Raw genomic sequence first — 23,279 nt, 5'->3', positions numbered from 1 at the left:
GGGGATCAGCATTAACGCACCGATTTCATCCTTTTTCAGAAGAAGACTCAGAACCCTTCGGTCCCTGAGGCGACGGGAAGAGTCCTTCAGGATCCTCCCTAGAGGACTTCTAGATAATGATCCAGACAGATGCTACAATGTCCTGTTAGGGTGAAGGCGCTATCTGAAGAGGACTCGGCACCTCCGGTTGAGTGTTCTCGACTCTTCGTTAGCACTGGCTCTCGACCAAGAAAGAAGTGTCCAAGAATACCATCTCTTTTTGGCTAAGGTGGGTGGAGACGATAAGGACAGCGAACTCTGCTGCAGGAGAAGACGACACTGCACCTCATCGTCCGAGAGCTCACGAGTCCGCAGCATTGGTCCGTCCCTAGCATTCGAAGAATAATGTCGGTACCACAGGTGCTGAAGGCGGGTGTGTGGTCCCGACAGACTACCATTTCACCTCCTTCTACCTCCGGGATGTTGCACACAAGTCCTTGGACACTTTTTCCTTGGGTCCTGTGGTGGCTGCTCAACAAATTGTAAGAGCTTATCCAGCTCCCCTAACGGGACAGGTTGCATCTCGAGCTATGTTGTACAGTAGTGATTGGGAGATGAATCTTGAGTGACTGGCCTCTGGATTCCTCTCCCCATCCTAAGCTTCTTCCCATGACATCCAATACACCATAGGTCACAAGCTGGAAAGCCACCCTGGAGGCAGGGGAATCACATAACGAGAGCTTCCGTTCTATTTCCTTTCAGGTTAATAGAAGCAGGCCTCCACTCCTTCCTCTTGCAAGGGAGGAGGGAGTCCATGACTTTGAGACAAACCCAAAGCTTGTATTTGCCTTATTGTCATCCGAACGTCAATTCTTCCTAGAAACTTTGCATGAAACTGCTGCGTTTCCTCTTTCATGCAAAGGGTCCCAGAAGTCTGACAACTGATCCTGCATTTTCGATACAACCCGTAATCTTTTGTCAGAGGCAGTATTTTTCCTTCCTCGCTAGTAAAACCAGGAAGGGAAGACATGGTGGTGAACTCCAGTCAGTTCAGAGAGACTTTTCAGATTCCTCCTCCAATCAGTATGTCTTCTAATGCAGGAAGGGTTTTGTATATTGTGTCAGAACAAAAAACAATTTTTAAAGTAAATTGTATTTTTGGAATGAGTTCAAACCTGAGGTCCTTTACAATTATGCCCACCTCATGCCCCTCAATCAGCTCCCCTGGGTTTTGCAAATTGGAATGTTTACATCCGGCAGGCGGTGCACCCGCCTCCCGGACAGTAGTTAACTGCCTAACCACCTTGTTTAGAAGTTCAACGGCCTTTTCCAGTAACGCCTGAAAGCAGTCTCCTAATGTAAAGGACCTCTGGTTTGTATAGTTAGGAAAAGTACAATTTACTTTAAAAATGTGTTATTTTGCTTGACACAGGCTGTCAGAAATTGCAGATGTGGTTTCAGATCTCCTTGCCTGACTGTCATTAAGATCTTATTATCCTGGTGGGATCTTAATGTATTTTCTGTCCATATACTGCTGTTCCGTTTGTTTGATATTTATTAATACAAACCAGTCGATGTGTGATCTTCCTTGCATAAGCAGCCGTTCCCTCCTCGCTGTGTCTTGTGGCTTTTGTAACATTTCTGTCCGTTAAAGGAGCTCCTGTCCGCCTTCCCAAACCGTGTCTTGGTTTGTAAGTAAAGCTAATGCTTCTCTTCCAGTAGCCCTTTATTTAGATACTGAAGGCGTTCTCCTGTGATCGTTCGGAGATATTAGATTGGGCCAGTACCCTATCTTCTGCCATCCTGTAAAAGATTGGAAGGGACAGGAAGAAGTTCTCTTCCTTCTTGGGCTGCCCTGCCCTTTGTGTACAAGGGCATGACTCCTGATGATGCCTCCTACTTGTGCTGAGTGTTGTTTTGCTGCCTGTGTTGAGAGAGCTGCAGGGCCGGGTTACCATTTTCATGTCCACCATCTGTAGAAGATTCGGAGTGGAGGTGAAGGAAGCGCCCTGTGGTGGCCTCCCATCTTCTGTCATCTTCTCTCCGATTAGGTTCTTTCTTATCTCTCCTTTGGTAGAGAGGTCCAAGGGGGTCTCCCTCTTCACTCTCCGTCAGGCAAAGAAGGAGAGGGGGGCTGCTTCTTGCCCTTGATGCCCTTGGATTCTTGGGACTGCCTCCTGCTGAGGAGGGCAGTGGGTCTCTTGTTGGCTCTTAGCGACCTTTAGGAGTTAGGAAACCTGTCTAATCATCTTTGGGTTTTCTTTCAGGTTGACAGTGAGCATTGCAGACCAGCAGTAGTTGGCTGGATAGTTCCCAGTCCTGGAGGTTCGCATGAAGAAGGGGGCTGCTTCATTTTGTGTTGCTTTGGGATCAACCACAATACCTGGCTGGATGACATAGTTCCTGGTCTGGATTGTTTTTCTGACTCTGTTCAGGAGCAGCCGATGTGGATCGAGGCACCCAGGTGTCTGACCTTCATGTATGCTGTGGCAATGCCTCTGGCATATCTGTGGTCCATCTGCCTGGTGTCTGATCCTGTCGGTTGAACATCCAGAAGACTCAGGGAAGAGTCTCGGGAGTCCTGTGGGACTTCTAAGGGACTGACTCTCTTCCGAGACAAGTTCCTCTCTGCTGGTGACTTTCTCTTGACGTTCCTGGCTGTTGCTGTAGCATCCTCCTGTCCGAACAGCTTCTGTAGCTCCTGCATCGGCTGTCCTGATCACACCTGCTGCTTCTCCTGGTGGTAAGACTGGTTCTGTGGGCCACTTTTGATCTGTGTTCCTGCCTGATTTTTGCCCTGGAGGTTACCATGTTCCATGAATCCACCATCCACCAGAAGATGCCAGATGTGGAGGTGAAGGAAGTCACCCTGGGAAGTAGACACCCAGGTTCTTCATCTTATATTCAGGTTTCGATCTTCTGCCAGCTGCTTCAGTTCCTCTCCTGAGGTTCAGGGGTTCTTGTGTCTTAACACCTCCGTCGGTTCGAGCATGCAAGATGCTGACAGAATTCCCCTTTGATGCCCTTCTTCTAGGGGACTCGGCCTTCTGAGGAGTTTAGTTGGGAAACTAGCAATTCCTTGGAGTTCTTCAAGTCCGGCCTTCCCAGGTTAGGAAACCGATTGGCATACCCTAGGTTTTCTGTTTCGGGCCGAGCGGGCACGTGCCCAAGGTTTGGATCCTGTTCCCAGTCCTAGAGGTCTCGCCTCTAAGACTGGGGCTGCGGCTCAGCTCACCCGTTCATGAGCCGCTACCAACCAGTGCTCAGATTCTATGGAATATCAAGTATCTGTTTTTTCTGATCTGGTCTGGAGAGTATTTCCTGAACTTTTGCTCTTCCCAGGAAAGCGCTTTGCGAGGCACAAGGCTCGAGGCTTCCCCAGGTGTCAGTAATCTCCTTCTGCCAGTTCCACGGAGTGCTCCTGCTGGTCTTTGGCAGTGACAGTTCGGTACTCTTTCTCCTCAGCCTGGTTCTCGATCCCTCGGTTTGAACACCAGAAGAAGAGAGGAAAGAGAATCCCTTTGGGAGTCCTGCCTGGGACTTTTAAGTGACTGTCTCTCTTCTCGGGAGTACACCAGTTTCTCTTGAGGGTTTCATGGGATCTGTCAAGAACCCTCCAAGGGGAGAGGTCCTGGAGGGTCTGGCGTTTTGAAACAGGGTCTTCCTCAAGAGCACTGACATGTTTCGAGGAGAATGCCCTCATTGCCAATCTTGGGAGTCTGTGTCAAGACTGGCTCTGTGAATGGCCTTTTTGATCTCTTAGGAAACTGGCAGCTCTCCTGATTTTTGGGAGTGTTGTGGGTCGACCTGATGAATTCTTTTTTGAAGTTCATCAGGTGAGCTCTCCTTGACAGAAATTCTTGCCAGAGGGTCACTGACTGCAGTCTGGGCAATTCTGGTGCAGAGACACCACTTTGTCCCCACGGTGCCAAGAGTAAGTCCCAGTTGCTCAATACTGCCCGCCAGCTGCTTGGTTCTGCCTTTCTCGGGTTTCAGAGATTTGCCTTGAACCTGTAAGGGTTTGAGCATGCAGGATAGCAGACACAGAATTCCCTTTGAACCTTCTTCTCTAGGGCCTCGGCCTCAAGGAGTTCAGAGTTCAAACTAGCAAGAAGTTCACAGCAAATGAAGTTCCGCAACTGCAGTTCTTGGATTATCTTTATTTATCGAGTCTCTGGAACTGGTCGCTTGACGAGACTGGACCTGGGAATGGCTTCACCCCGCCTGTCTCCCCAGTCTGGATTGCATTTGCATGATCTTCAGCCCGCCCCACTTGTTTTTTTCCCGAATCGGGTTCTTGTCTCTGCTAGAGCTAATTTTTGGCTCTGTCATCTTGAGAAGCGCTTCTGCCAAGGCAGAATGGTGTCTGCTTCCATTCTTCCATCCTTCTTTCCTCTTCGAAGTATGAGGAAGGAGTTAGGCTAATGCTTGATTGAAGGAACCTTCAAATATGCTTACATATTCCCCTCACATCTTGTGTCTACTTACGGATTCACCGATTGAGGAATAGGCTCACACCTGTAAGACTTTGTCTTGAAGGTGTGGGACCGAGACGATTAGTACCTTATCACCATCCTTGGCTCAAGGCAGCCTTCTGTCCTTCTGATAATTCAGGATGAGTTTTGCGACACTCACTGGTTTGTTGAACAGCAAACCACGGTAGTGGCATTTGTTGACAAACGAGAGGAAATCGTTTTTTCCTTCTGTTTCATCTGTCAACATTTGCAGGTACTCAAGTGTTGTTATATTGCGCACTCGACATCTCAATTAGCCAGATACATCCGTGGTGGGGATGTATTGGCAGATGAGCTTGGCCTCAGGTTTGAGTGATCGGGACAGAACATGCTGCTCACTTGAAGATTCTTGAAGAGATTGCTCGACTGAGAAATCCCTACCGTCTTTCTGTTGCCTCCCTGCCCAAGTCTGTAGTTTTCTCTCCTCCATACCAGACCAGGGGCCGCTATGGTGAGGCATGCTGTCTTTCTGGGAAGCTTGATATCTACATTTTCCTCTGTATTTGTCTGTTTCGCTAGGGGTTCTCAAACATTGCTCACCCCAAGTTACAGACAAATGCTTGAAGACTTTCGCCTCTCGCCCGACCTGATTAGCTGAGGCATCGAGAAGAGTTCTGGTTGACCCAACCTCCTGTAGCAGCTACACAAGAAGAGGTTCTTCAGGCAGTACATCCCAATGTGTTCAGGACTGGGAGACCTTCCAGCTTCCCTTGCAAGCACAGACTTTCTCACTGAGCAGCAACAGATACAGCTGGATATCTCTTGAGGTCCTCTGCAAGACTCCCAGGGACTGGATCCGTCATGGCTGGTGGTGTCGTTGACGGAACTCCTTCTGGGTCAGAGTTGTTCTTCAAATGTGGACTTCCTTGTTTTCTCTGCCGAGGGTTGCTTCTTTCCCTTTCATTTGTGAAGAACGTAGGCCCTTGCAACCTAGTCTTCTATCTGAAGTAGCCTTCTTCTCCTCAGTCAAAATTTAGCTACGGATGAAAAGCTTCTTCAGTCTTGCTGTCCCGTGGAACTGTTCCTGGGTGGCATGTGAGTCTCGTTTAGGGTTCCTGTCCCATGCTGCACGAGAGTTGTCAGATAGAGATATGCCCTCGTTAGGACCATCTCTCATCTTACCCTGGCCTTGGCGTAGAAGATGGAAGAATAGGTGAAGGGGATCAATACCTTGACTCGACTTCTCAAATGTTGTAGGTGGACTCTGAATCCTTTGGCATCTGTTGTCGGGTTTGAGTCGTCCTTGTTCCCGTCCTCCTTGGACTTTGTATCGATAATCCAGATCATTCATTACTTTGTCCTTTAGGGAGCTGTGGTACTTTCCGAAAAGGCTCGACACTCCTAACCTGGATGTCGTCAATGTTTTCGCTAGTACTCTCTCTCCCAAGGAAGAAGTGTCTAAGGACACATCTTCCTCCTGACTTTGTGAAGCAATCAAAAGAGGTACTCAGCAGCTGACAACGACGATACCGGTGGCTTCCACCGAGAGCTCATGAAGTCGATGGCTTGGTCCATCCCTCTCATTCTGGAAGTTTCTGTTGGGCTGGAAGCAAGATGTGGTCTCATAGACCACACTCTTGTCTTCCTATGGTCTTGCCCACAGGCCCTTGGAACCCTTTTTCCTTGGCCCTGTGGTGGCTGCTCAACAAGTTGTGTTTTCTTACCTGGCTCCTTCAAGAGGACGAGTAGCATCTCGCCTAAGGTGTTGGTTCTGGAAGTGAGAAGGATACCAAGAGTGACTGGCCTCTCTTCCTCCTCCTTCCCTGTCCTTCTACTTCTCCTCCTTCGGGATGAGAATAGGACTCGAGCCAACACGTGCTGGACCTGGCGCTGATGTGGTAAGATTAAACATCAAGCACCTGTTCTATTTTTCTCCTAGAATCATAGAAGCAATTCCGCTCCTTCCTGTAGCAAGGGGAGGAAAGAGAGTCTGGCAACAAGGGAAACCTTATCTCAGCTTTTCCTTACTGCCTCCGACTCTAAGATTCTTCCAGCCTATTTCGTATGAGTCATGTTTCCTCACTCATGCGAAAAGGTCCAGTATCTGACCTTTGATCTTGCAGTTCCTACACTCCGATCAATATGTCAGAGGCTTCGGGTACTCCCTCCTGCTCTTTGGACCAGGAGGAGTAGCCCAGGTGTGCAGAACTCCAGTCAGTTCAGGAGACTCACTCAGATTCCTCCCTCCAACCAGTGAGTCTTCCTAATGTAAAGGACCGACTGTTTGTATATCATGTCAGAACAAATCACAATTTTTGAAAGTAAATTGTATTTTTCCTAACTATACAAACCTGAGGTCCTTTATATTACATACTATGCCCACCTCATGCCACCCTCAATCTGAAGCTGGACCGAAAGGCAAACTGGAATGTTTACATCTGGGCATGTGGGTATTCCCGCCTATCTGGCGCTAGTTACTGCCTAACCACCTTGCTCAAGAGTTTAACGGCCGTTTCCAGCCTACGCCTGAAAGTAATTCCTAATGTAAAGGACCTAAGGTTTGTATAGTTAGGAAAAATACAATTTACTTTCAAAAACTTTGATTTTTGGGGATCACCAAGTTTAAGGCTAAGCTGATTATTTGGAATTTCTTCATGCAGTCTTTTCCTAAATTCAAAGCCCCTTCTGTCCTTCCAAAAAGAGGGGATTTGACAGAATAATCCACTACAACAGGAGCGTAGGTCTTCATCCCAGGCAGTCCTGTCTTAATTCACCTGTTCACACTTGCTGAATTCAGAAAATATTCACGTTTGTTTGTCAAACTGTTGCCTTTTTATTTTGTCTTCTCCATTAGATTCGAGAATCTAACTATGTCAGATTCTAGATTCTTCCAGTCGTTGTTATTGTCAGGCTGTAAGATTAGACTTGTTATGAACATTCCATGTGCAAAGTGTCGGGGCCAGGTGTGTTCAAGAGAGAATACATGTTCAGTGTGGAGGACTGGGATGAATGTAAATGGAAGGTGCTGAATCTCATCTGAATAGACTGAATAGGATCAGAAAACCAAACTTAGCCAGAAGTAGGACCCTGTGGTAACCTTTCCTTCACTAAACCTAAGACTGATTCTAGCCTAACTCTTCCTTGACTCCTGGACACACTCTCTCTCCATTCTCAGTCCTCCCTCTATTCCTCCACACACTCCTAGCCTTAGCTCCTGTGCTTCTGACCTCAGTTCTGGAGTCCAGAGCTCCTGATTCCAAGTTCGACAAGGAAATTATTCTGGTAGTTAGTTCAGTGTCCGGAGACAGATTAGATTTATGTTACTTATAAAAACCAACTGTGACAAAGTTAGTGATAAAGTGTTAAGTGAAGTGTCATTAAGGAACTTCCTGTCCCATCGGTTCTCCTAGACAAAGGTCACTGTCCTGCTCCCCTGCACCTGAGAGAAGAACACTGGAATTCCAAGGGAGGCTGGCGGGGTTTGCCCACAGGTTGCTGCTACTATCATCTCTTCCATACTCTCACACTTTATTTTTCCAGTCGAGCTGTTGCTAGAATCCCAGCATTCGACTGATAGTCTGTGGAAAGGCATGTCACTGTATGTGCACCAGCTTGTCGTCTAGCTTCAGGCTCAGATTCCACCACTTGGGCGTCGTAGATGCTTCCTGATTCGCCCCTGCCACTGAAAAGGCACATGGTGTTGTTTGCAATTCTCTTGCCTTCCTTCCCATTCCGGTCACCACATCACAGGGACACCTTGGACAACCCCATTCCATCTTTTGCAGCTACACCTCATGTGGATCCTTCAAACTCCTGTGTTCAGCTTCTTGCACACCCATAGGATTCTCCTGTTTTGTTCTCCCCCAAGGATTCCAACCACCCAGTAGGGACTTTTTATTGTACACTTTGGGGGCTTCCTCTATATGTTGATGGGAACAGATTTGGAGGTTATTAAATGAAACTCTGACTTTCCTCAACCTAATTTATTTCCTTAATATTACAGTGGCCTGAAGACCTTCAAACAGAACCTTATCCTAATTTTATTTACATTTGCCACAGTTTAGCAATTATCATCTCTCAGTACTTAATCTAACTTATTTCCTACTTACTCCTATACCTAACTTCTTCTAACTTAATAGTACCATGACCCCCAAAAGTACCTTTTTAAGCCTTGCTGACAGTAAATCAGGAAATACAATGTTATATTTTTACTTCCATAGTTTTTCACTGTCAACATCCACTTCTTCAGTAACCTTTTCACTTTCTTCATTCACCTCAAACTCCTCAGTTTTACCTTTTCCTGTCTCCCTCTTTGAGGTGATTTCTTCTTTTTCTTTCCAAACTATACTAAACTATACAGTACTTGAGGCTTCCAATGGAGGCAAGAGCCCACCAGTTTTTATCTGTAGGCTCCAACGGTTCAGGTGAAGGGGAGCTCTTTCTATTTTTTCACTCGCTCCAGCAAACACCTCATTGGGGGTGAACTGCAAAAGTAAAAATAACGATTAATTACACAATCATACACCAACAACACATTCATATACAACATATACACACACAATGGTTCTTTCATACTCAACCCAAAACAGGTGGGCACACACTTTCTCTGATACTTTCCTTCTGACATTCTTCATGTGATTGCCACATAGCTTAATAGGAAAACAAAAAATTCAATCAAACAAAATAAAAAACATCACAACAACAAAAATGGAACAATCAATTCACACAAACGTCTTTCATCATACAAACTCAAACTTAGCCTACCACACTCCCCCTTACTAAAATAAAGGAAATCTTGTTTCTTTTTCTTCAAAACCCCTTTCTTACCACCCATTCATGCTCCTGAACTGGACCTTGACTTCGGGTCCATGGCCTCTCGTGCACCACCTCTTCTTCACTCATTTCCACTCCAACCACACTAGACTCACCTAGCCTTGGTATTCAAACTCTGGAGACTTATGTCAGCTCCAACCTCACTCACACCTTACATGGCTGCTATCTTCTCTTCCATACTCTCATTTATTTCTTCCACACTCTGCCTCAAGCTATCCAAAACTCCTCCTCTTGCACTCTCCAGCACTGCTGACTCTCTCTCACTCACACTTACTCCCACAGTCACTCTTTCAACACTCACTCAAAGGAAACTCACACACTGTCTTCCTCACGACTTGGCGTTGTTTCCAGTTCACCCAACTCTTGCGTATCCTCGTCCACATTCCTTGTGCTCACCAAGTTCACTCCTTACACATCCCACTCAAATCCTTCAAAATCAATTACACCCTCACTTTCACTACCACCAAACAACACTGCAAGGGTATTCTCACTTCTCATGCCTACTGGCTTCTCAAACCCCTCAAAATCAAACAACCCATCTCGGGTACTCTTCGCAAACAACTCAGTAGCTGTACCCTTACTCTTTCTACACCTCTTTTTAGGCTTTCTATTATGTTCCACCAACAGTAGCTGTTTATCTTCCCAATTTATATCTTCCTCTATTTCTTCACTTTCATTTTCCCTTTCCTCCCTTAATAACTTCCTAATGGGATGCTCTGTTATGTATTTAGGTGGTTCTCTCCATTTTCTCAGCTGATTATAATGCTGTCTCTTTCCACAGCCAAACCCTTTACATTTCCTTCTTCATTCCTGTCTTCTAGCACATAACTCAATCCATTAGACCAAACTGTTTTCATTACATACGGACCTTCATACTCTTTTCTCACTGTCAATCTTACTTGCTGTCAATCTTCCCTTCTCAACAACTTCCTTCAACACCCTAATATCACCCACTCTGAAACTCTCAAACCTTTCATTTGCCTGTCTCCACACATTCCGCTCGTCTCCATTCAGATCCAACCTCGCTCTCACATACCTCTCATAGCTCATTACATACTCACTCGGAGGTATGCCAGTGCTTTTATCTACTGACCCATTATACATCGCTACTACTCTTCCTAACAACAAGTCCCATTCATTCTCTCTATCAGTCAACATTCGTAACATCTCACTCAGAGTCCTTATGGTTTGTTCTGCCAACCCATTCAACAGATGCTGACTTTCGGCATGTATGGAGTTGTTACTACATGCTCAGGAGTACCCCATTCTTTCAACATATGCTCAAACAGTCTGCTGACAAACTCTGGCCCATTATCACTCAACATTCTTGCTGGCTTTCTCACACACGCAGGCAACAAGACCATACTGACCACTCTTGCAACATTCTCACTAGTTTTATTCTTCACAGCTGCACAACTTAAAAACTTACTCTTATGATCTACCATAACAACCACTCCTACGTTTCCTCTCGCAGTTATCGGCAAAGCCACACAATCAATCACCACTAGCTCAAACGGTTCTTTCATACTCAACTCCAAAACAGGTGGGCTAGCATACACTCTCTGATACTTTCCCTTCTAACGTTCTCCGCATGTGACTGCCACATCCGTACAAATCTTCCTCAAATGCGGGGAAAACATCAGTTCTGTCATACACTCGATCAGCTTAAATTTCCCCTTATGTCCATATTTCTCATGGACTAACATGCACATCCCTACTGCTCCACTCATCGAGAACACTTGAACATACATCAACTCTTCCATCTTTTCTCTTGGAAAATACACCACTCCTTCACACAGCACAAATCTCTCAGCAAACGCATCCATTTACTCAACAACAAAGACCATCTTCTTGCAGGTACTCCCTCTCTAATACATCTCCTCAACTCACTCACCATGAAACACTTCTGCTGCATCTCCTCAAAGTCCTCTGCTGTCAACAATTCATTCTCACTCTTGTCCAACTCCACTACATCCTCCTCCTCACTCTGACTCCTATCAATCATTCCCACAAACCTGGCCATATTCACTGCCTCACTTTGAATCTTCCCTATTACAACCTCATCTTTCAACAGAACTCTGTCCCAACATCCACTACCAACCCATTCTTCCTCAAGAAATCTATCTCTTCCATACCAGAGGGCTTACCACATTAAACCCCCTTCACACTTAGTTTCCCTGAGGTTGGGATCTGGTACAGCAGACTTCCTTCACATGACCCTCCATTCCACATCCTTCACACTTACTCCGAGGGTTCTTACTTGTTCTGGCAAAATGCCCATTCATTCCAGTTTCCACAACGACTTCCTTTTACTTCTACTCTCCCTCCACTCTGGCATTCTCTCACTCGATGCCCTCTCTTTCCACAGCCGAAACACTTCAACTCTTTCGCTTGCAGGCAGTCCCTCAACACATGCCCTCTCTTTCCACAGCCGAAACACTTCAACTCTTTCGCTTGCAGGCAGTCCCTCAACACATGCCCTCTCTTTCCACAGCTGAAACACTTCAACCCTTTCGCTTGCAGGCAGTCCCTCAACATATTCCCTCTCTTTCCACAGCTGAAACACTTGCCATTGGCCCATCTGCAATCCACTTTCACATGACCAGTCCTGCCACACCTGAAACGCCCCTCACTACTACTACTCACTCCCATCTACCTCTCCCTCATATTCCCATTCACTCTACCCACACTTCCACTCCTAAACCTCTCTCGGCTTCTGCTCGAGCTCCTTTTTCCGTTACTCCCCACATTCACATGTACATTCTTTCTTCCTCTTTCTATCCGGTCTTTCCTACGCTCCTCCAACAAGGCTCGCATCACACTTGACTCCTCACTCACCAAAGCGTCTTTATATGTCCTTCCATTTACCACCTCAGACCCAACATACATTTCCTTTGCTTCATCCTCATCAACTCTCACATCTTCTAGGATCTCTAAAACATCCTCCCAATCTAAGTGCTTTCCTGACCACCACTACCAATCTTTTTCCTTCTCATTTAAAATGACCCTAATCTTCTCAGGGATAGTGGCCAAGAACTTCTGCATGAGGTGTTTGTTTTCCTCAATTCCTTCCTCTCCAGACTTCCTTCTGGCCAATGCTTCCAGCCTATGAGCATACAAGCCCACTTCCTCTCCAGCCTTCATCTTGGCCTCCTCAAACCTATCATCCTTCTTGTGCACAACTTCCTTTCATCCTCTTCACCTGCTTAATCACTCTAGCCTTCACATGGACTCATACCCTGGATCACCCTCACACATACTCACCGCCCACCCAAGAACTCTCCCAGCCACTTCATCCACACACTTTCCTTCTCTCCATACTTTTGCCTAAAATACTTCTCATACTCATCGAAAAACTCTTAAGTCTCTTCCCTTCCCGTTGTTAAACTTCTGTATGCGGGGAACCTCCCTCAGGAACATCGTTTTGGTCTCTATCTCGTCTGCCTTACTCAAACATTCACTTCTACTACTACTACTACTACTACTACTACTTTCATTCTTCTTCTGCTCATCAACATCCAAGTCTGAACTATACCTCAAAATCTGGGAACTCATTTCCTCTTTCCTCACACCTTTCCACTTTTGTGTTTTCTTCCTTCCCTCTTTTATCTTACTACTGTCTTCCCTACCACTTTCATCCACCTCACTCACACTGCCCTCATCAAAGGCCAGTCCTCCCTTACTCTTATTTAACAACTCCTTCCCTTTCTGAGCTATTTTCTCCCTTGCACCTTTTGCCTCAGCATCTTCACTTCCCTTCCAACACCAGGCTCAGTCCTAGCCACTCCAGCCACTCTCTTCGCCATCTCACACACCTTATCTATTGCCTCAATTCTGGCAACCAAATTACTTTCCCTTACCTGGACTTCCTCCAGCTTATCCTGCAGGCTGACCATCATGCACATCAGCCTATCCAACCTCTGCGTCCAACCCTGCTCCCCTTCACCTGACCCAACACCTTCTAAACCTGCTCCCTCTGCCATCTCCAATTGTGCACCCCACTCTTACTTTAATATCAAAGGGCCCCACGTTGGGCACCAAATTATTATGTAGGGGCTTTTTGTTTAGCACACAACTGGTGCAGTATGATGGGAACAGATCTGAAGGTTACTAAATGCAACTCTGACTTTCCTTAACCTAATTTATTACCTTAATATTACAGTGGCCTAAAGACCTTCAAACAGAACCTTATCTTAATTTTATTTACATTTGCCACAGTTTAGCAGTTATCATCTCTCAGTACTTAATCTAACTTATTTCCTACTTACCGCTAAGTTTACCAAAACAATCCTCCTATATTTAACTTTGCCTGACTTAATACTATCAATATTCAAAATATTATCAACAAATTATCCAACTCTGGCATATATCAGATTCAAGTTCCTTATCTTTGTCAGCACTTCATCTCAGAATAATCCAGGATAACCATGAAAGTGAACACACAATTTGGGGATCACTACGGAGTTTAAATTTCAGCTCTGACATCCAAGCTGAGGGCAGAAATTACTTTGGAATTTCTTCATGCAGTCTGTTTCTACACAAAAGCCCTTCTCTCCTTCCAAACGAGAATCTGGGATCTCATTCACAATAAAATCAGGCTACAGATATTCAAGCACTTTCTGGAATCCCCGATCCCATTTAGGACAGTCACTGTCTTAAATAACGGACATAATAACTTTCACTCTATGGAACTTGAAAATGGCTTGGTCTCACCAACTGTTTGACTGCTTTGGTAGTTGCCAATGTCCATTCCCTATCCCAGGTAAAGCTTCTTCCGGTTCAGGTGAAGGGAAGCCAATTACTCTACCCTATCACACTCAAGCAAACTGCAAATAAAAAAAAAACCCAGACTTAACTATAGTCTGTTTTTTCCATCTGTCCACCCGCCTGTGTGTCGACCTCGCATGGTAACACTTTTATCCCCTCCCCGGGCTTTAAATAGTTACGCTATGTGTAAGTTTTAGGTAAATAAAAGGTTATCTGGGTGTACATATGCAACTGAAAAGTGTTTTAATAATTTACTGTATGCGAATTACACCGTTAATATTCGAAATAGGATATTGTTATTATTGTTGAATGTAAGCTGCCTTTTCGGGGTGGCGAATGGAACAGCCAACGGGAGTGGGAAAATTGCTTCTCTTGCTAGTTCACTACGGCAAGATGTCAATTTTATTGGACCACACCTACTCTGCTACTAAACTACGTGTTACTTCATTACACGTAAATATATCAGTATATACTTTTAATTTTTATAAAGTGCGTTTTAGCCAGATAACGATATGAAGTAACACGTAGCTTAGTAGCAGAGTAGGTGTGATCCAATAAAATTGACATCTTGCCGTAGTGAATCAAGTAGAGAAGCAATTTTCGCCACAGTTTCGTCTCTGGCTGTTCCATTTGCCACACAATAAAAGGCAGCTTACATTCAACAATAATAACAAAATCCAATTTTGAATATTAACGGTGCAATTCGCATACAGTAAATCATTAAAACACTTTTAAGTTGCAAATGTACAGTAGATATCCTTTTATTTACCTACAACTTAGACATAGTGTAACTATTTAAAGCCCGGGACGCAGTGTTACCATGCACGAGCACCACAGGCGGGTGGACAGATGGAAAAAAACAGACTATAGTGTACTCCTTCCTGACATACAAAACAAAACAAAAAAATCACAACAACAAAAACAAAACAATCAATTCACACAAACCATCATTCATCATACAAACCCAAACTTAGCCTACCACACCCTCCCTAGAGGACTTTGTTGGTAATGACCCAGACGAGATGCTACTGCGTCATGTTAGAGTGGTGTGGCACTACCTGAAGGGGACTCGCTATCTCCGGCCTGAGTGTCAACGACTCTTTGTTAGCACTGGCTTGGCCAAGAAAGAAATGTCCAAGTACATGATATCTTTCTGGCTTTGTGAGATGATAAGGAGAGCGTATTCTGCTGCTGGAGAAGACGACACCGGTACGCTCCGTCTGAGAGCTCATGAAGTCCTCAGCACTGGTCATCCCTCGCATTCCTGAAGAACCTGTCGGTCCCACAGGTTTTGAAGGCAGGGATGTGGTCCCAACAGACCACCTTCACTTCCTTCCACCTTTGGGATGTTGACCACAAGTCCTTGGACACTTTTTCCTTGGGTCCTGTGGTGGCTGCTCAACAAGTTGCATAGCTTACCCGGCTCCTCTAACAGGACAGGCTGCATCTCAGCCTAAGATGTACAGTTGTGATTGGGAGAATGAATGTAGAGTGACTGGCCTCTCTTCCTTCTTCTCATCTAGGCTATTTTTCTACGGGCAGGGAGCGGACTTGCTGTTACATGCTGGATCTGGTGGCCGATGCAGGTAAGCACTCAACTAGAACTTCCATTCTATTTCCTTTCAGGATCATGGAAGCAACCCTGCTCCTTCCTCTAGCAAGGGGAGGAGGTAGACCATGACAACAATACAAACCCAGTGCTTGTATTTGACTTATGTCACTGACTATCAGGGTTCTTCCTAGGCTACTTTGCTTGAACTAACATTTCCTCATTCATGCAAAGGGACCCAGAAGTCTGACAATTGGTCTCACATATCTTACAACCCAATTATTTTTGTCAGAGGTAGTTTCCCTTCCTCGCTCTATCAACTAGGTAGGGAACATAAGGTGTAGCAAACTCCAGTCAGTTCATAGAGACTCTCAGATTCCTCCCTCCAACCGGTGAGTCTTCCTAATGTAAAGGAGCCGACGATTTGTATATCATGTCGAAACAAATCAAAATTTTTTAAAGTAAATTGTATTTTTCCTAACTATACAAACCTGAGGTCCTTTACATTACGTTTCATGCCCACCTCATGCCACCCCTCAATCTGACACCTGGGCGGAAAGGCAAATTGTAATGTTTATATCGAAAGTTCAACAGCTGTAGCCAGCTTCGCTGAAAGTAATTCCTAATGTAAAGGACATCAGGTTTGTAATGATAGGAAAAATACATTTTACTTTAAAAAACTGTGATTTTCTCAGTTTAACAGACTCATATGTTTAGTTACCTTACTAAAACATGTGGTTGGCAAGAAATACATCTTTGACCTAGACTAGCCTTATAATTATCTTGCAGAAGAGAGTAATGGTTTGATAAATTAATTTTTCCAATTGCATGAACTATTGCAAAGCCAAATGCTGTTGACATTTTTTAAAAAAATTATAAGGGGGATATACTGATAGACAGATGCATTAATGTAAAGTGCCGCAGGGTAGTGACTGGTGTTTGGAAACTTGTACATTTTAGATAAGACTATTGCTAGCACGACCACACAGAAACTATACTTGCCAGGTTAAAAATCAAGAATTATTCCAAGCATTGATGAAATGCTAAATAAATTAACTAGCTTGACGTCAGATTGGTTAAAATTATGAAGGACGAGCGTACAGTAATAATAATTTGTTCCCACCGGAATCCAAACCACCACCTTTTATGTTGGGGTAATCTTTAGTGCTGATTGGAATCAGGTGTTGAAACTTGGTAACAATGTGCAGGCAGTCCCCGGTTTACAACGGTTGTTCCTTTCTTGCGCCACATTGTAAACCGAAAATCGTCATAAACTGGAACGATGGCATACGACGCCAGAAAAATGTATAAAATTTGAAACAAAAGTTATGAAAGCCTTACTTTTAATCCTTTGGGTATAATGCATGTTGTTTCTTGATGTTTTACCTACATTCTGATGTAGTGTGTATCCAAAAACTGGTGGTTCTGGAATGTCAAAATTTACAATTCAGTACAAAGTATGTAGTAGTGCACTGTACAGTACTAAGTGTAAAGTCCTGTATGCAATAAAGTATAGAGTACTGTACCCATATACTGTACAAGAGTAAAATACATTTTGTTATACAGTAACACAGGTGTACAGTACAGTACTGTAATTTATACCAAAGAATGTATAAAAGATATAAAAAAAGTGAATTCCTTACTTTTATTTTGTAAACCCCCCCGTGCTTCTTAACCCTGGAAAAATGTTGTTGTGGCCTCATTATTCAGGGGATTCTGGAATGTAAAAATTTAGTATTAGTGTACATATAATACTGTACAGTAGTCCTGCATGCAATAAAGTATAAATACAGTCAGTATTTTACAGTAGAATAATAAATGTATAAAAACTATAAAAAGTTAGGAATTCCTTACCTAATTTCAGTGATTGTCAAAGCTGTGACAACTGCAGGCTAGGTTGGGGGAGATGGAGACTGTATGTGTGGGGAGCCTGCAATGATAAGGATAAAATTACTGCAGTGTACTGTTTATGTTACGCTGTTCTGTATCAGTTCAGGTATTTCACAAATCTATGTTCAACAGTACAAAATAAAAAAATGAATTCCTTACCTAATTTCAGTGAGTTTTAGAAGATGTAGGCTAGGATGAGGGAGCTCTAGTAAAGGTGCTGGGCAGTCTGGAATATTAGAATAAAGCTGTACAGTAAATTACTTTATACTTTATCAAATGTACTGTGCATATAACAATTTATAACATTAAAAACAGTTAAGAATTCCATACCTCTAATGATTTGAAAGATGTAGGCTACATGAGGAAGGGTATGGATGTACAGTTACAGTAAAGGTCAGGTTAAAGGTGCATGTCAGTCTGGAATGATAATGTACATGATAAAGATTAGAATAAAGTACTTGTGTGCAGTATAAATATTACAGTATTTTATAAAATGTATAACAATTTATAAAATAGAAAGTGTTCTTACTAAATTCTAGTGGTTGGCTTGCTTACTGGGATGGGCATATGGCAGATGAGAACAGGGGGGCTATGGTGTGGCATCTGCAGGTGCTTGGGAGTCTGGAATGAAAAAGATAAAAATGATACTGTACACAGTAGTACTGTATAAGTATAGTAACACAATTTAAAACAATGTAGGCTAATACAAATTTCTAAAAAGTGAAGAATTCCTTACCTGGTGGACATGAAATGGGTGCAGGTGCTACTGGTGCAGGTGAATTTGGGGTTGAGCACGGGACACCTGTCATTTGTGGAATGATAAAAGATAAAAATTACTGTACTGTAGTACAGGGGTATGTATGCAATAAGCTGTACAGTTTTTTAAAGTGATTTGAAAGAAAAAAAGTCATGAAATCCTTACCTGATGGGGCTGGAGAGGGGATAAGGTCAGCTGAGTTGGGCTGGGAGGAGGCTATAACATGTGGATCTGGAATGATAATGATTATGTACAGTTACAGCACATACTAAAGCAATACTGTACAGGTGGGTGTAGTGCAGTACACTTTTTGTAACATTTATAACAACTTATAAAGCATTAAAAAAAAAAAAGTTAAGAATTCCATACCTGATGAAGTTGCAGAGGAGACAGGTTCTGTAACTTCAAAACCCTGGAATTGTTCAGGGGAGTCAGGGCTGTCATCAAAGAGATCTGGAATGGTACATAATGAAAAAAATGAGGTTATGCAGTAGTAAATATAAAATTTTTACCGTATGTACAGTATGTACAAAAAATTTCATGCATGAAAATGATAAAAATGAAACACTTAGGAATTCCTTACCTGATGGAGCTGGAAAAGCTGCTTGGGAGGTACTACACTACAGGTACAGGTTCAGGCTCAGGTTCTGATTCGTAGTCAGGTAGAGGTTCTGGGGAATCTGGATTAGGAGTCACTTCTGCATTGATACAAATGATAAAATTTATTGGGTTATGCTGTGTATCTACAGTATGTAAATATAAATTGCAGTAGCATTTTTATAAATTTTATTACAATTTATAACAATTTATATTGCAGCAGTCAACAAAAATAAAGTTGAGAATTCCTTATCTAGACTAGGAGTGGCAGGTGGTGCTGGAGACTTCCTCTGGAAGAAAGAGTCTAGCCTAGACTGCACAGTCTTCTTCAGCTGCTTCTCCTTCAGCGTCTCCTTGTAGAAGGTAGTAAGATCCAGCATCCCTCTGCGAATCCTCTCAAACCTGGCAATGTTAGGGTCCTCACCCTCAAATGCTGCCAGACATTTCTCCAGGTAGGCAAAACCCTCTGACAAGCCCTTGACAGTTAATGCCCTGACCTTTGGTTGTGGTGCCTCTGCCTCCTCCTCCATCATCTGCTTCTCCAGCTCAGTGAGGTCCTCCGATGACAATTCCTCTCCATGGGATGCCAGCAGCTCTGTGACATCCTCAGCTTCCAAGTCCAATTTCAGCCTCTTGCTTAACCCAACAATTTTCCTTGTCACAGCCTCTACATCTTCTGCCTGCTCAAACCCCTCAAAACTATTCACAAACTGCAGACACAGTTTCTTCCAGGCACCGTTCAGAGTCGTCACTTTTATTTCGTCCCAAGCACATGCGATGTTCGTCACAGCATCAGCAATGTTGTAGTCCTTCAGAGTCAACTCCTTGTTACCTTCAATGGCCCATAAAAGAGAGCGTATTGTCCTCCTCAGGTAGTATGCCTTGAAGTTAGCAATGACTGCCTGGTCCATCAGCTGTATGAGGGATGTAGTATTTGGGGGTAGATACACCACCTTCACATTAGGGTGCATGTTACTGAGATTAGCCGGGTGGCCAGGGCCATTGTCGAGGACAAGCAGGACCTCAAAAGGCAGACCCTTCAAGGCACAATACCTTTCCACTGCTGGTGCAAAGTGGTCATTGAACCAGTCCTCGAAGACTATCAGGGTAACCCAAGCTTTCTTGTTGGACTTCCAAATGATGGGGAGTTGACTCTTGAAAATGCCCTTAAAAGCCCTGGGATTTTCTACCAAGTACACTAGCAAGGGCTTAAGCTTCAAATCGCCACTAGCATTTGCCCCAAAGAGTAAAGTCAGCCTCTCCTTACCAGCTTTATGGCCTGGTGCTGACCTCTCCTCCTTGGAAATGTATGTACGATTCGGCATTCTTTTCCAAAATAACCCTGTCTCACCTACAGTAAATAGCTGGTCAGCAGTGTAACCACCTTCTCTAATTATCTCAGCCAAACCACTAGGGAAACTTTCTGCTGCTATCAGCACTAGCAGCTTCACCTTGCAACTTCACATTGTGCAAATTTGCATGTGACTTAAAGCGGTTAAACCGACCTCTGCTGGCAGAAAATTCTTCACTAGCACTGCCAGCCCCACTCTTCTTCACCACTGCCGCATGCAGCTCCCTAGCCTTTTCTTGAATCACACTTAGGCTCACGGGAACACGTCGTTGGTTCTGGTCTTCCAGCCAGATCAACAATAACTTCTCCATCTCGACCACGTTCTGACTACGCTGCTTCATGTTAATCACCGTTGCCTTCATTGGTGCAGCTTCTTGCACATGCTTCGGAATACGCTGCTTGTCCTTCACTATGGTGACAACCGTTGTTCTACTAAGGCCCAAGGCATGGCCTATCTCGGTGTTACTCTCCCCCTTCTCCGAACACTTAATTACGTCATACTTGACTTCCATGGTGATACTCTTCCTCGGCTTCTTGGGTGCACTAGCATCAGATGACGAATTCTGCTGTTGTGGAGCCATATTGAAGGCACAGTTCACAAAAAAACTGCAGCTAAAGAAAAGCAACAACGAGGCAACATACCTAGCTCAGCAGAGGCAAACGCGTGAGTGAGGGAAGGATTGTTTGGTTTTGTTACGCGCGCCTGCGTGATCGACCCAGGAAGGTCATTGTCCGGTCAACTACCAATGCAGTTACAGTACAGTTAATACAGATCGCAGCTACGCTCAGAAAACTAGTTCCGCTTACAAAGCGGCATAAAAAGCGTCAAAAAAACGTCTTAGCCTTGGAATGTGTTTTAATTATTGTAACCAGAAACTGATTTTTGATGAATACTGTTAAACCAGAAACGGATTTTTATAAATATACGTATTTGAAAAGCGTCGTAAACTTTGAGCGTCGTAAACGGGCCACGTCATAAACTCGGAACAAGCATCGTAAACTGGCCTGGATTTTTTAATGAACATATCTGAAAAACCATTGTAAACTCGGAGCGTCGTAAGCTGGAACCGTCGTAAACCAGGGACTGCCTGTATAGGTAACTAGTGGCCTAGGACCCCTCACTTACCTGCCATCCCTTGTAGAGGGATGGTGCCGTCAAGTGTACCTCATACAGTGCACTGTATTTCTTTGCAGTATACCTTCAGCCCCTAGCTGCTATGACCCCTTCCATTCCTTTTATTGTTCAGTAAGTCCATTCATATTCTCTTCTATCTCACTTTCCTCAACCCTCTTTCTCCTGACAGTTGTTTTATAGTGCTTCTTCTTCAACTGCAAAAGGTTTTCCTCTTCCTGTTGCATCTTTGAGATCACTTTATTCCTCTCGGTTTCCCTTTCAAAACTGATTGACCTCATCATAGGTCTGAGTGCTGGGTTGGCCTTTGGCTTGAATTGTGTATTCCATTCCATTCCTTTCCTTTCATTCACCTGATGACACTAACCACTTTTTCTTTAGCCATCATTGAGAGACAATGTCTTGCTGTGCTCCTACTAACTGCTAATTGTCCCCACTCAAATACAAACCTTTGGTCCTTACATAGGATTTAGCTTGTGAACGCATGCTGGAGTGGATGTTTACTCTCAAACAAGGTGGTTAGCTACTGACAATATGGGGGAAGCCCCGCCCACTCTTTGGCCTGCACTTCACTTTGCTTTCAGCCACTGTCTTGTGAAAATGTCTCTGCGCTTCCCTTCCTGACTGCCATTTGACTTTCTTTTTTGTTTTTGTTTGTTCCTACACAAAAACAAACCTTCAGTCTTTACAATTTAGGAAACACCTTTGATGCAGCTGGAGAACTGGCCGTTGAACTTTAAACAAGGTTGTTAGGTAGTTCACTATTGACCATAGGGTGGGAGTCCTGCCCACCTGGTCTGTACACACTCACTTTACTTTTGGCTGCCAAGCAAGAGAGACATATCCTCTTCCCTCTGCTCTCCTGCCATTCAACTTTTCAACATTCCCAGTGAGATCATTCTTTTACTGCGTGTTTGTGAAACATTGTGGATATTATAGCTTGTGCATGTTTGATTGCTGTGTGTGTGTTTTTTCACAATGCAAACCCACAAATCATCTAAGCCTGTAGAGAGGAAGCGTAGTGCTCAGAGGTATTGCCCGGGCACTGAAAGCAAACCCTACAGTCGCTTCCTATCATCTTTTGAGATTGATCCATACTCATTATGTGCTGCGTGTAGACGTCATGAATGTAACCAGCAGAGTTCTTGTTCCAAGTGTCGTGTCTGGCCGTCGGAACAATGGGTGAAGTTCTCCCGGAAGAGGAAGTATAAGAGGAAGGCTTCCTGGGCATCTTCTGATGGCTACATGCCCCCAGTGACTCCAGGGTTGTTAATCTCTCTGATCCTTCCTTCCTCTGGTGAAACTTCCACTCATTGTCGCCACTCCTGAGGAAGTGGTTTCCCCTTCATCATCTCCTTCTGCATTGTCAGACAAGAGTTGGTGTGGGGGGCCTATGGTCCAGGACAACTCCTCTCTGGTGGTCTCTGTTCACTTGGTGTGGGAGGAATTCCCCTCACAATGAAAAGAGACTGCCACCACTGACCCAACTTCTTTTCCAGGTGTGGGGGAGACCGAGGAGCTTAGGGAGCTATGGCCCTCCCTAGGCCTCTTGGGTGAGCCTCCTGTGTGGGGCTTGCTCAGTCACTCTAGGGCCTCACGTGCCCCTCCAGAGACTGCTGCTTCTGTGACAGTGATTGTCAACCGGATCCAGGGCCACCACTATGGCAGTGGTTCTTAAAATCACACCTCCCCTGGTCTGCTCTTCTGTGCTCCAGCCAACATCCTCCTCTTGGGGGAATGTCATCCTCCACTCCTTGATCCAGCAAGCCCACAGCAAGAAGGAAGCGAAGCAGAGGATTCGTAAGTTGTCTTCGTTGTTGTCTGCTTCTGCCTCCTTTCCTACTTCCAAAGCTAGTAAGTGGAGGAAGAAGGAGGTAGCTTCTCCTTACCATAAGAAGGCCCGTAGGTCTTTGAACAGTCAGCCCCTTCCACAGAAGAGGGAAAGGGATCTCTTGGTTGCTCTCCTCTGT

The 23,279-nt window shown here is 44.4% G+C and overlaps 1 protein-coding gene and 1 long non-coding RNA gene across 2 annotated transcripts; both read right to left on the bottom strand.

Moving 5' to 3' along the window:
* Positions 1-14,739: 14,739 nt before the first annotated feature.
* On the bottom strand, positions 14,740-18,693 carry LOC136838042 (uncharacterized). The gene is made up of 9 exons (XR_010852843.1): positions 18,599-18,693; positions 18,395-18,460; positions 18,209-18,274; positions 18,002-18,093; positions 17,803-17,889; positions 17,632-17,698; positions 17,437-17,512; positions 17,226-17,298; positions 14,740-17,007 (listed from the first exon to the last, which is right to left on the bottom strand). It is a non-coding gene; the product is annotated as an uncharacterized lncRNA (long non-coding RNA).
* Positions 18,694-20,236: 1,543 nt separating this feature from the next.
* LOC136838054 (tigger transposable element-derived protein 1-like) lies at positions 20,237-20,758 on the bottom strand. The gene has a single exon (XM_067102903.1). The coding sequence runs from the start codon at positions 20,756-20,758 to the stop codon at positions 20,237-20,239; it is 522 nt and encodes a 173-aa protein (XP_066959004.1).
* Between the last annotated feature and the right edge of the window lie 2,521 nt (positions 20,759-23,279).

The sequence above is a fragment of the Macrobrachium rosenbergii genome, unplaced genomic scaffold (assembly GCF_040412425.1).
Source record: "Macrobrachium rosenbergii isolate ZJJX-2024 unplaced genomic scaffold, ASM4041242v1 13909, whole genome shotgun sequence".
In the NCBI taxonomy this organism is placed as follows: Eukaryota; Metazoa; Arthropoda; class Malacostraca; order Decapoda; family Palaemonidae; genus Macrobrachium; species Macrobrachium rosenbergii.
Note: the sequence above shows the minus strand (reverse complement) of the source record. Positions and strands in the feature narration are given on the sequence as shown.